At 40.6% G+C, this 13169-nt stretch overlaps 1 protein-coding gene across 1 annotated transcript in view; it reads right to left on the bottom strand.

Annotated features, from left to right (window-relative positions):
- The window catches only part of LGR4 (leucine rich repeat containing G protein-coupled receptor 4), a 125973-nt gene that overhangs the window by 35455 nt on the left and 77349 nt on the right, over positions 1–13169 (bottom strand). The window contains exons 3-4 of the mRNA XM_072619292.1: positions 8822–8893; positions 6783–6854 (exon numbers count right to left, since the gene is read on the bottom strand). Coding sequence (XP_072475393.1) covers positions 6783–6854; positions 8822–8893 — 144 coding nt within the window. The remainder of the gene's footprint in view (positions 1–6782; positions 6855–8821; positions 8894–13169) is intronic.

Genomic DNA, 13169 nt, shown 5'->3' with positions numbered 1-13169 from the left:
TTATCCCCATTTCTGTTGCTTTGCTGAGTCATTTCAATCATGTCCAAATTTTTGTGACCCCACTGGGGTTTTCTTAGCAGAGATCCTAGCGCGGTTTACTATTTCCTTCTCTGGCACATTTTACAGATGAGGAAACTGAGGCAGGTAGAGGTTGAGAGACTTGGTTAGGACCACCCAGTGAGTAAGGGTCTGAGGCTGGATTTGAACTCAGGTTTTCCCAACTCTACATTCAAAGCACTCTTTATTGTGCTACCTAGTTACTAGGTCGGCCTAGAAATAACTTCAATAACAGCACCAAAAAACAAGGAGGATTAAAAAAAACATCCCTGTTTCAAAACGAAGTTGGGTGTATATGTGCAAGTGTCTATATGTGTGGCAGTTTTTCAGCTATGACTAAGAAATATTTAAAATATTAATATGAGCAGTTCTGACATGTTATTTTAATATCCTGGTTGGTGAGTACTTTCAACTTTTTACGGCTTTCACCTAATGCTGATATACAACAAAATGTGAAAGTGGTCTGTTAATACGTTTTAAAGGTAACCATCAGGCATGTACTTCTAAATCCAACCACTTCTGGTCATTTACAATGGGTAATAAATGAACTTTGGTCCTTCAGAGTACTACTTGGAAACCACAAGGAAATCTCTCCAATAATTCAGGATTAGAGATCAGATTTTTAAAACCTAGTCAAGTGCTGATAAGGCCTTTTAACATCAGGAGAGAATTTCAATTTTATCTGACTTGACAACTACACCCACTAGGCTAACAAAACCATTCTTTTTCCTTCTCAAAGAGAACAGTTCCCAGCTACAGCTACTGAATTATACAGATGTACATGAAAACATTCCAGAATTTTTTTTTCAGTTGGCACACTGACTCTAAAACTAAGGGAAAAAATGTCAAAGCAAGCATTTAAATACTGAATAAATGAATGCTAAACATAGTATGCCCTCTTTAAAAATCACTTTGAGGGAGAAAAAAGCATATGGTTTTCTGAAAAGTGTTATTTTTAATAGTCTAAAATATCACTAAGTACACTAACACTGACTGTTTTATTCAAATAATAAAACAGCCAATCCAGCATCCAAACTGATTCTATTCAAAGGTCAACAAGCTTATAGAGCTTGTTGTTTTATTTTGATTAGTCAAAATCATGTTATGGAATAACCATAGAGATTGTGTTGGTTGCAAAGACTTAGAATGGGGCAGCTAAGTGGTGCAGTGAATAAAGGGCCAGCCCTGGAGTCAGGACTTCTTAGTGGTGTGACCCTGGGCAAGTCACAGAATCCTGTTTGCCTCAGTTTCCTCATCTATAAAAAGAGCTGGAGGAGGAAATGGCAACCACTCCAGTATGTTTGCTGAGAAAACACCAAAAGGGGTCAAGAAGAGTCAGAGGGCAGCTAGGTGGTGCAGTGGAGCAAGTGTGGGGCTTGGAAACAGGACGACTCCTCTTCCTGAGTTCAAATCTGGCTTCAGACACTTCCTACTTGTGTGACCATGGACAAGTCACTTAACCCTGTTTGCCTCAGCTTCCTCATCCGTAAAATGAGCTGGAGAAGGAATGGCAACCACTCCAGTATCTCTGCCTAGAAAACTCCACACTGGTCACAAAGAGCTGGACATGACTGAAAATGACTGAACAAAACAGACTTAGGAGCAGACGAGCTCTTGGCCCAGCAGCTACTGAAGTAAATGCAGACAGTTAGGGAGAGATGGGAAGTAGAACCAGAAAAATCACAGCCTCCAGGGAACCACGGGGAAATCTCAAACTCAACTGATGACAACGCAAGCCAGATTGATTGAACAAAGAAAGTCTGATTTCTGTGAAAGAATGCAATCAACCTGCTCATCTGGAGGAGTCCTAGAGCCCCATCCAGCTGTGGGGGCTAACATCAAACCCCAATAAAGGAGCCATTTAGTCCACCTCTGTTTTTAAATACAGAAATTCCTGCTCCCCAAAAAAGATAACTCTAAGAGCCCTGAATTCAGGTGGGAGATATTAAACATTTTATTGTTTTATACATAAATACCTTAGGAATAAATGTTTCTTTATACATTCATTTTTCCCATAATCCCTGAAGTGTTTATTTTGGAGCTGTAAAAGTTAATGTTTGATTTCTGACAACCTGATAGCTGTAAGGGACCTTGGAGGTCATCTGGCCCAATGCTGTTATTTTACAGATAGGCAACTGAGGCTTGGAGGAATTTACAGACTTGCTCAAGGTTACAGAGCTGGTAAGTGGCAGCACTGAACTGCACTGAAACTAAGCCCCTCCAACACCGAGGCAAGAATTCTTTCTACAACATAACATGCTGCCTTGTCCTTGGGAAGCTCCCCCCCACCTTCTTTTGTGCAATCAAAATAGTTTTAAATAAGTCAGTGGTTTGCATCAAGGCATGAATTTTCGCTTGTGCCTTTAAGCCATTTCAAATGAAGACATTATTTCTGAACAAGCCACCCCAGTTTCTTCCTCTATAAAATAAGGGGGCTGGGGATAGAGGTTACACAAGATGATCTTTAAGCTCTAAAACAATGAACTCTTGAGCCTACAGTCACTAAAGAAACACAGGAAAAAAATCAAAAACATTTCAAAATGGCACATGAACAAGTAAAGAAGTGCTCGTGTAATTCCATAAATCAGATCTGTGAGTAAAAGGTCACCTGCCCTAAAAGGAGACTATCAGAGGTAGAAGGAAACCAACCCCTTCATTCCATAGGTGAGGAAACCCATACCAGCAAGGGAAAAGGGACTGGCGCAGGCTACTACATAATGACATGAAATAAAAATGCATATTCTGGGACATTTAAAAAAATGTTTACCTGGTGAATTTTTAAAAACTGCTCAAGATTGTGTGAAACTAAGTGGGGCCAAAAGTGAATTCGTTTACTAGAATGCTTATAAAAGACATACAGAAGCCCCAATAACAACGCTATGTGTCACAACTGCCCCCTCACCCCCCAATTCAATCTGCTGCTGGTTGGACGAACAAGACTATCAAGGTTTGTAAAGCTGCCTTCAAAAGGTCAGACCCAGGGTCTGCCATTCCAGAACCACTGGTGGCTGATTTAACGCCACTAACTGTAACACTAAATTTAACACCCTCTGATGCATGGTGGATAGATTGCTGGACTTGGCATCTAGGAGACTCAAGTTCGGAGCTTGCCCAAAGACCCCACTGTTTTTATTTTCTTAAAAAAAGAGAAGCCTCCACATGGCAGCCCACAGGCCACCACGTAACCTACTGCATCATGTGCCACGAAGACATGCTAGAGAAATGACTGGGGGGTTTGCAAAGTGCTTTACAAGTATCACCTGATCTAATCCTCACAAGACACTTGGGAGGTAGGTACTGTTCTTATCCCCGTTTTACAGATAAAGTCACTGAGGCAGAGTGATCAAGTGACTTGTCTGTGCACAGCCATACAACTAATCTCCAGATCAGGTCTAGACTCAGGTCTATGCATCACCGAGCTGCCAGTGAAATTCTGGCACTGCTACTACCTATGTGATCCTTGGCAATCTCCGAATCTCTGTCCTCCTCAAACTTCATCTGTCCAATGAGAAAGCAGGACTTTTTTAACACTAGGTTCCTATACTCCCAACAAGCTTGCATGTTTGCTTGTGAGCTAAAACTCCTCCAATGGCAGCAGTCTTTTAACGTTCTATATGGAACAAATACAGACTTCTGTTTCCCAAGAAGAATCTGTGAAAGAGTGAGCTGTTGGGTACAATCAGCCAAAACCTTATTACCAAAGAACTTTGGCTTACCAAGGCCAAAATAACTGAAGGTCAAGAGAAACATGGAACATGGTTAAAAAAAATAAAAGAAAGAAGCCCGTGTTAACGAGAAGCGTAGCAAATACAGCTTTAAAGTCAATCTCAGAAAGTCGAATTCTCAACTGTCATGAAGAGCCTGCCGGCCCTCAAAAATAGCTGGTAGTGGAGTGGGGGTGGGGAGAAAGGAATACAGACCACTAAGGCCTCTCATTCTTTATCCTCTTTAGTTTGGATCATTATTATCCCCTGAAATAAAACCACTCTTTTGTCAGCAGGGCTGCCTGCAGGCTCCCACAGCTCTGTAACTACATCACTGTGTTCTAACCAAGCTGGTTGGATAGCCTGCAAGTATCCATACTGTGAGTACCTTGCTCTCATCTATGCTGGAAAATGTATGTCCTTACACAGAGGAGCTGCAGCCTCTTGGCAGAGCCCTCTGGAAATGGAAAGATTTAAATTTTCATCAACCAACAAGACATGGGAACTAAATCTAAAACCTGGGTCTCTGCACACAAAACGTCAAACTACGTTCAGCATGAACAAGGGTTACTTTTGGAGGATTCTGACCAGGGGTGTGGGGTGTGCTGATGTACTCCCAATACCCTTTCAAGTTTAACCTGCATTTTTAGCATTTTCTTCATCACTTTCTGAAGTCTAGATAATCAACAAAACAACAAACTAAAGACCCGATTTGTAGAGCTTGCTGATTTCCGCAGCGTCAATTTAACAATCAGTTCTCACAATCTTGACTCTTGGCCCTCAAAGGGGTAGATAGTTTTCTGTTTGCATTCAAATACCTCAAAAAAAAATTTAGATTTACTTAGAGAATCCCAGAGATTCAAGTAAAAAATTACTTGAAAAAATAAACAACTTTGGCAAAGTTGCAGGTTACAAAATAAACCCACACAAATCTTCTGCATTCCTATATGTTAGCAACAAAGTCCAACAGCAAGAGATAGAAAGAGAAATCCCATTTAAAGCTAGGGTAGACAGTATAAAATACTTAGGAGTTTACCTGCCAAAACAAACCCAGGGATTATATGAACACAATTACAAGACACTTTTGGCACAAATAAAGTCAGATTTAAGTAAGTGGAAAAACATTAGTTGCTCATGGGTAGGCTGTGCTAATATGATAAAAATGACAATTCTACCTAAATTAATTTACTTATTTAGTGCCATACCAATTAAACTATCAGACAATTATTTTCTAGAGCTAGATAAAATAATATCAAAATTCATTTGGAAAAACAAAAGGTCCAGAATATCAAAGGGACTAATGAAAAGAAATGCTTGGGAAGGTGGCCTAGCGCTACCAGACCTCAAATTGTACTATAAAGCAGCAATTATCAATACCACTTGGTATTGGCTAAGAAACAGAGAGGTAGACAAGTGGAATAGACTTGGCACTCAAGACACAGTAGGCAAGGAATATAGCAACCTTCTGTTTGATAAACCCAACGACCCCAGCTTCTGGGATAAGAACTCACTGTTTGACAAAAATTGCTGGGAAAACTGGATAACAGTGTGGCGGAAATTAGGCATAGACCCATACCTGGCACCGCACACAAGAATAAAGTCCAAATGGGTACATGATTTAGGTATAAAGACTGATACCATGAATAAACTGGAGAAGCAAGGAATAGTGTATTTATCAGATTTATGGAGAAGGGAAGAATTTTTTACTAAAGAAGAGATAGAAAGCATTATAAAATGCAAAATGGATAATTTTGATTACATTAAACTGAGAAGTTTTTGCACAACCAAACCCAATGCAACCAAAATCCAGAGGGATGTAGTAAATTGGGAAAGAATTTTTACAGCTAAGCTCGGGGATAAAGGCCTCATTTCTAGAATATATAGAGAACTGACTCAAATGTATAACCATACAAGTCATTCCCCAATTGATAAATGGTCAAAGGATATGAACAGGCAATTTTCAGAAGAAGAAATTAAAGATATCTATAATCATATGAAAAAATGCTCTAAATCACTATTGATTAGAGAGATGCAAATCAAAACAACTCTGAGGCACCACATCACACCTATAAGATTGGCAAACATGACAGAACAAGAAAATGATAAATGCTGGAGAGGATGTGGGAGACTTGGAACACTAATTCATTGTTGGTGGAGCTGCAAGAGCATCCAACCATTCTGGAGAGCAATTTGGAACTATGCCCAAAGGGGTACAAAAATGTTCATACCCTTTGACCCAGCAATATCGCTACTAGGACTGTATCCCCAAGAGATCATAAAAATGGGAAAGGGTCCCACATGTACAAAAATATTTATAGCAGCACTCTTTGTAGTTGCCAAAAACTGGAAGTCAAGGGGATGTCCATCAATTGGGGAATGGCTGAATAAATTATGGTATATGAATGTAATGGAGTACTATTGTGCCATAAGAAATGATGAACAAGAAGACTTCAGAGAAGCCTGGAAGGGCTTATATGACCTGATGCTGAGTGAAAGGAGCAGAACCAGGAGAACTTTGTGCACAGCAATGACCACAGTGTACGAGAGTTTTTTCTGGTAGACTTGGAATTTTGTAATAACGCAAGAACTTATTAAAAAAAAAAAATCCCAATGGTGGTTTTCTAAGGCAAAATGCCTTCCACACTCAGAGAAAGAAATATGGAAGTCATTCGCAGAACATAGCAGATCATGTTTGTGTATGTGTATGTTTTTGTGTATCATGTTTTGATTTGTTATATGATTTCTTCCATTTATTTTAGTCTGACTACATAGCATGACTATAGTGAAAATGTACTCAATAGGAAAGTATATGTAGAACCTGTACAGAATTCTATGCAGTCGTGGGGAGGGAGGGGGGTAGTGGGGGGTAGGTGTGGGGGGGATAAAATCTCAATTGTATGGCAGTGATTGTTAAACATTAAAAAATAAAAAAAAATGTAATTGAAAAAAAAAATTTAGCTACTTATAATCACCACGTTAGAATATTCAAAAGTACATACATGAAGGCAAAAGCCTACTTACAAAGACTGCAGAGAGCTCAGTCCTCGGATGGCTTCCCTTGGAACAGTTTTCAACTGATTGTTCTGAAGCGTTCTGGAAGGAAAGCTTTTATTAGTTAGGAGACGTCCTTTCCCATCAGCACCCAGAACCACAGAAATTCACGGAAAGAAGATGGTGCCTCAGGGCCAGAGGAGCCTCAGAGGGAGCAGCCTCCCTTCCACCCCTCCTGCCCATGCTCGTCCAGCCTCTGTTTTCAGATTCTGTGTGTACCCACTTGTACGTATGGTGTGTGCACTTAGAAAAAGCTTCCTGAAAAACAGGAACTACTTTGTTTGGGGCTCTTTATGCCCAGCATGGTGCGAATGCTTAAATAAGTGAAGAAGAGGAAAAAAGAGTAACTCCCCCCTCCCACATTAGGGAAAGGAAGGGAATCATTATTTATTAAGTGCCTATTATACGCTAAACACTTTTTACAAATATTATCTCATTTAATTTTATGGCTGAGGAAACTGAGGCAGACGGAGATTAAGTGAGTTGCCCAGAGTCACACAGAATGTCTGAGGCTGGATATGAAGCACTCTACACTCTGAGCCACCCATTGCCTCTACCTCTCCAAGTAGCCTTTTCTACTTTGAGACAGCTCAGGAAGTAGATAACCAGGAGAAGAGGTGGCATAATACAATAAAAAAGACTCTAGATCTGAAGTCAGAAAACAGGAGTTCAAACTGACGCGAATGTGTAAAATGAAGGGTTAGAGTTTTCAGTGAAAGCTCCTTAAAATCCCTTTTAATCCTAAATCAGTGTCCTGATGTGATCTTAGAAGACTGTTGAGGGCTCAGGTAAATTAAGCAACTTGCCCAGGGTCACACAGCTAGTATGGAGTAGAGGTGGTCTTACTGCCACTGCCACCAGGGCTGGGCCTCTTAATCACTAAAGCCATACTGCTTTTCACAAGGGAATTTGAAGTTATAAAATCTGTGCTCAGTTTGACAAGAGAAAGGCCATTAAATGGGAAAGACTAGAGCCTGCAACCTAAGTCAATTCAATCTCACAGTCCTTCTACTGTTGGCTAGGAGGGAAGAGCCTGGTTAATTTCATTCTAATAGAGAATGAGGGAGCTTATTGTAGTTACCTGGCAGTGTTGTTATAGAAGACAGTGAGGGGGACAAAGGGAAAATATGTTCTCATTGAGCTGGGAAGGGGAGGAGAAAAATGAGAAACTGATCCAGACGGAGGGAGAAGAGGGGACCAGAAGTCAGCCCATCAGGAAACAGTCCTCAAGGGAAGATGGTCCAAATTCAATTTCAATAAGCATTTATTAGTGTCTGCTATGTGCAAGGCAAAAGGTTGTGTTGTGTGAGAAGGAGAAGGGGTCTTAGGAGTCAGGAAGACATGCATTCCAGTCCCACCCCTGACTCCTCAGCACCCCAAGCAATTCCCTGTCATCAATAAAATCACAGGTGTGTCAGGCCACCCCCCTCACCCCCCCAAATGTGCAAGGTGCTATGTTAGGTGCTAGAGATACACACACACACATGCACGCACACGTACACTCACACGCACACACACCTTACATTCTGCTACACAGCACCCTGGACTTCAAAGTCTCTTACTAAATAGGATGTTGGGAGAGAGAAAATGTTGTACAGCTAGGACAAAAAATACTTTACCATACAGTGTCTTTCAAAGCTAAGCTATCTCCCCTTTCCTACTAATTAAGCCCCCAAGTAGAAAAGCGTGGATCAAATCCTAGAGAGGAAGAATATTGACAAGGTCTGAAGCCTTGACTATGGTTTTGATTCCAGGTATTAAATGCTAATTTTAAAAAAAAAACCTCTCATTTGACTCTAACTTGAAGCTTTTATTTGTTAGTTAAGATGCTAGCTTTTGCTACCTCTCTATGTAAGATGACCTGAATGTATGCTTGTCTCAAGTGCCTGAATAGCCAGTCTGTCCTTCCTTCTTTTACTCCCTTAAAAGGCACCAGCAGAAAGCAGACCAACCAATTCAAAAAGAAAACATGGGGCTGACTGTGAAATGCTAAAAATGTCATTACTTACAGAACTTTGAGCTCTTTCAACCCAGACAAGGCCTTTGGATGGATAAAGGAAAGGTCATTGCCAGCCAATCGTCTGGAAAAAAAAAACACAACAGTAAGGATGACAATATTTCAACCTGTTAGAATTCAAGATATTTACGGCCACCTAACATATGATTAGAGGGAGCACTGAACCACAAAGATATTTTTAAAGCACAGCTGATGAAGAGTGAATCACACATCTTGAAGTCTTGCTAAAATGTAAGGTGGATTCCAAAAAAGGGGGAAGTGGGGACAATTTTTCAGTCAAGAAGCATTTATTAAGTACCTATTACACACCACACACTGTGCTAAGTGCTGGGGTACAAAGACAGAAACAACCCATGCTCCAGGGAGGGCACATTCTAATCGGGGAGATAATGTACAAACAGTCATGTGCACACAAAGTCCCCATGGTCCTGCTCATGCCAGGGAGAGCAGAAGTACAATCACTTAAACTGTTTCATAATTATTTTCTTCACTCTAGTTTTTCAATTCCAGGGCACATTAGTGACCAATACTCATTCCACAGGACAGATTAGGTAACAGTTCCCTCCTCTGGGTACCGAGGTGGGTGACCACTAGTGCTGAATGTCACATACATTGTTAGACACAGTCACTGTGTCAGTTGATTTTCCTTAACTCTGAACAAGGAAAAGTTCCATAGGGAAGAGAGAGTTGGGGGTTTTCTGTTCATTTGTTCTTAGGCATAAGTAACGTCCATCAAGTGGGGAATGCTGCAAGAATGAATGGGAATGTCATGACACCACAGGCAACGCTGAAGGTGCACCACACAGGGAGGAATGGAAAGACTTAAATAAACTGAAACAAATGAAGCAAGACAATATCCACAATAATAACAATTACAACCATAACAGAACTGAATGGTAAACAATTATAATGACCAGGGCTGAAGCCGAAGGAGCGATGGGGAAGGTGCTTCCCTTCAGTCTTTGGCACGAAGTCCTATGGAAATGGAATCCCGCAGATGCCTCCATATGTCAAGTTGATCTTCCTCTGTTCTCTTTTCTCTTTTTTCATTTTAATTCTATGTTATTTTACTATGATGGGTGGGATGGGTAGAAGAGAAGGAAATGAGCACTTCTAATAAGTGTTTACTATGAGCCACTTTCACAAATAGCTCACTTGATCCTCACATCAGGCCTGGGAGCTGGATGCTATTATTATCCATTATACAATAAGAAAAGTGAAGCAAACAGAGGTTCAGTGATTTGTCCAGCTAGTAAGGATGTGGGGCAAGATCTGAACTCAGACCTTCTGGACTCCAGTCCACAGCACCACTAACTGCCCCATCCTATTACAGGCCCTCCTAAATTTATAACCTATTACGAAGTTATTACAGTAGATTCTTGGTGTGGACACCCTGACCCTAGTCCATTCCACCTTCCAACCTATTCTGAAAATCTCTGTTTGGGACAAGAGGGAGCTGCCCTTGGCTTGATGTGACTTCACTTCTCCTCCACAGTTTCCTTATCTGCTGATGATCATCAAGCCTCAGAGTTTCTACCAACCTCAAAGTCCTTAAATTTAAAGTCCTTAAAACAAACTTTCCATTCGGGTCCAGGCAATGTCTTCACTGTCCCCAAGTACATGCAGGCTTTTGGCCCCTGCCCATGTGATCTCTCTATTCTGCCAGATAAATGATTATGATTCCCTTTCCTGCCTACTAACATTGGGCTCATCTGGCAGGATGGTCTGGTGGCAGGGCACTGGACTTGAAGTCAGAAGACCTGTACTCAAAACGCAAAGTGTAACTCTGGCGAAATCATTTTTCCAGGTCAGAAGCTGCTTGTCTGCAAAATTAGACTGAGTGACTGCTGAGGTCCCTGTCCGCTCAAAGCTTTTAATTTGAATCCTATATTCCATAGATACATCAGCCCTTGTCCATCTTTTCCCCTTCTCTAAATCTGTCTGGTACTTCTACTTCAAAGTTTATCATATAGCCATACTTGGTCTAACCCAGTTTCCAAAAGGAGAAATCTTTCCTAGCTCACATCCTCCTACAGTCAGGAGTTAGGTTGCGCAGCAGATAGAACTTTAGACCTGCATTTAAGAAGAATCGAGTTTAGATCCAGTCTTAGACTCTTAAAAGCACTGTGACCCTAGGTAACACAGTCACATAATGTTTGCTTCAGTTTTTTCATCTGTAAAAAGGGGATAATATCAGCACCTACCTCACAGCATTGATTTGAGGATCAAATGAGATAATATTTTGTAAAGTGCTTTGCAAACATTACAGTGCCATATAATGATAGCTAACTATGGTCAGGCCCAGAATTCCTTCTTGGAAAATCCTTTTATCCAAATGCCAACTCAAGTACTTTTCCAAAGCTCGGCACAACTTTCAATCCTCTCCTTTCCTAAAGTCTTCTGAATTCCTCATCAATAATTGGACTGAAATGGAAAAAAATCATTAGCTTGATTCAGACACAGTCACATTTTACCCATAAGGGGCCCTGTGACCCAAGCAGTCATTCATTTTGCACCCTGATCCAAAATATCTTGTCTGGTCTGGCTGAGCTATTTGTAAATAAAACCACATGATTAAAAAGTCAGAGTCTCCAAAGAGAAAAGACAGCCATGGTTGTAATCTGGTATTCTTACACTCATAGAGTTCAATCTGAAAGGGACTTGACAAGTCATTCAATCCAATCCCTCCTTTTACAGATGAGGAAACTGAGGCCAAGGAAGTTAAGTGTCTTCCCTCAAGGTCACACAGGTAGTATCAGAGGCAGGATTTGAACCCAGGTCCTCTGATTTCATAGATATGGATTTTCCACTGGACAGTGACAGGGCCTGAAGCTTCACACAACTTATTATTGAGAGGCTTTGAAATTTTATCAACTCCGATTTTCCCCACACTGATTAATACTTTAAACTTGTCTGTGTCTCTGGGTGGTCCAATCATTTCTGCTTCTCCATAAACTGGGACAATAAACCTTTCCTTTTTCCTTGCTCCCTGAATAAAGGGAGAGTGATGAAATGCAGAACACCGGCTAATCCTGTCTTTTCACCTGATAAGAGTCTAGAATCCCCATGGAGCAAAATATTTGCTGCTTTTCCTCAAAATATTTGTCCTTTTCATAAATACTGAAAAGAGGAGTCAACTTATCTACAAAAGGCTTATTTTCCTCACTACTAATAAATTAATAATGTAATTATCAAAAATGATTAAGTAAAGCCCCTGTATTGTGACTTTCTCTGAAATCTGGACAAAAGAAAAGCAACCATGAAGACATCCCAACTACAAATGCAGAGGGGCAATCAGTGTTACAAAGTTATTTTATTTCTCACATGGCTAAATGTGTCATAACGAACACCAGAATTCTCTCTGTTCAACTTTTATCCATCTGCTAAACCGATTAGAGAAGCAGTGGCCTAAAAAAGAGTATGAGACTTTGAGTCAAGAGATCCCTGAATCCCAGCCCCCCTTAAACACATTCTCATGTTCCAGGCACATGGACATGGAAAAGCTGGAGACATTCAGAGAAAGGCAATGAAAATGGAGAAGAGCCTTGAGTTCATTCTTGGCTTACAGTGCATTCTTAAGAAATGCTATCCATCCATTTACCTATAACATGAGAGTCTTTGAAACCAGGTAGCACAGTGAAAAGAGCCCTGGATCTGCACTCTGGAAGATCCAAGTTCAAATGTGACCTCAGAAACTACCTAGTTAGGTGATTGTGGGCAAATCACTTAATGGCTGTCTGCCTCGGTTTCCTCATCTGTAAAATGGGTTTAATAACAGTACCTAACTCCCAAGGTTGTTGTGAGGGTAAAATCAGATAATATTTGTAAGGTACTTTCCAAACTTTAAAGTGCCATATAAATGCTAGCTACTATTATTATAATTTTTTTTTAACTGAAGGAATTAGGGTTGTTTAGCCAAAAGAAAAAAGAGGTTTAAGGAGCTCTTGACAGTTGCTATCAAGGTCTAAAGGGATGTCACCTTGTTCTGTCTGTCCCAAGAGAGAAAAACCAAGAGAAGCAGAACCAATTTAGGCTTAATGATCAAGAAAAACTTCCCAGCAATTCGAGTTGTCCCAAAGGTGAGTATGCTGCCCCAGGGACAGTGGTTTCCTCCTCCTCTCAGGTACATTATCATGGGGATTCTTTTTCAGAAACAGAATTGGGCCACATGTCACTGAGATCCCTTTCACCCCTATGGTTCATGAGTAAGTCACTTAAATTCTCTGTAACTTCAGTTTCCTTTCTGAAATTCCATCTCCTCGGCTGTCAAATGGAGATAAGGCTCCATTTGGTGTTATCACCTAGCACTATTAAGGGGAAAGTGTTTTCTACACTGTGGA

This window comes from Notamacropus eugenii, chromosome 6 (assembly GCF_028372415.1).
Source record: "Notamacropus eugenii isolate mMacEug1 chromosome 6, mMacEug1.pri_v2, whole genome shotgun sequence".
Taxonomy (NCBI): Eukaryota; Metazoa; Chordata; class Mammalia; order Diprotodontia; family Macropodidae; genus Notamacropus; species Notamacropus eugenii.
The sequence above is the reverse complement of the archived record's forward strand: the minus strand, read 5'-3'. Positions and strand labels throughout refer to the sequence as shown.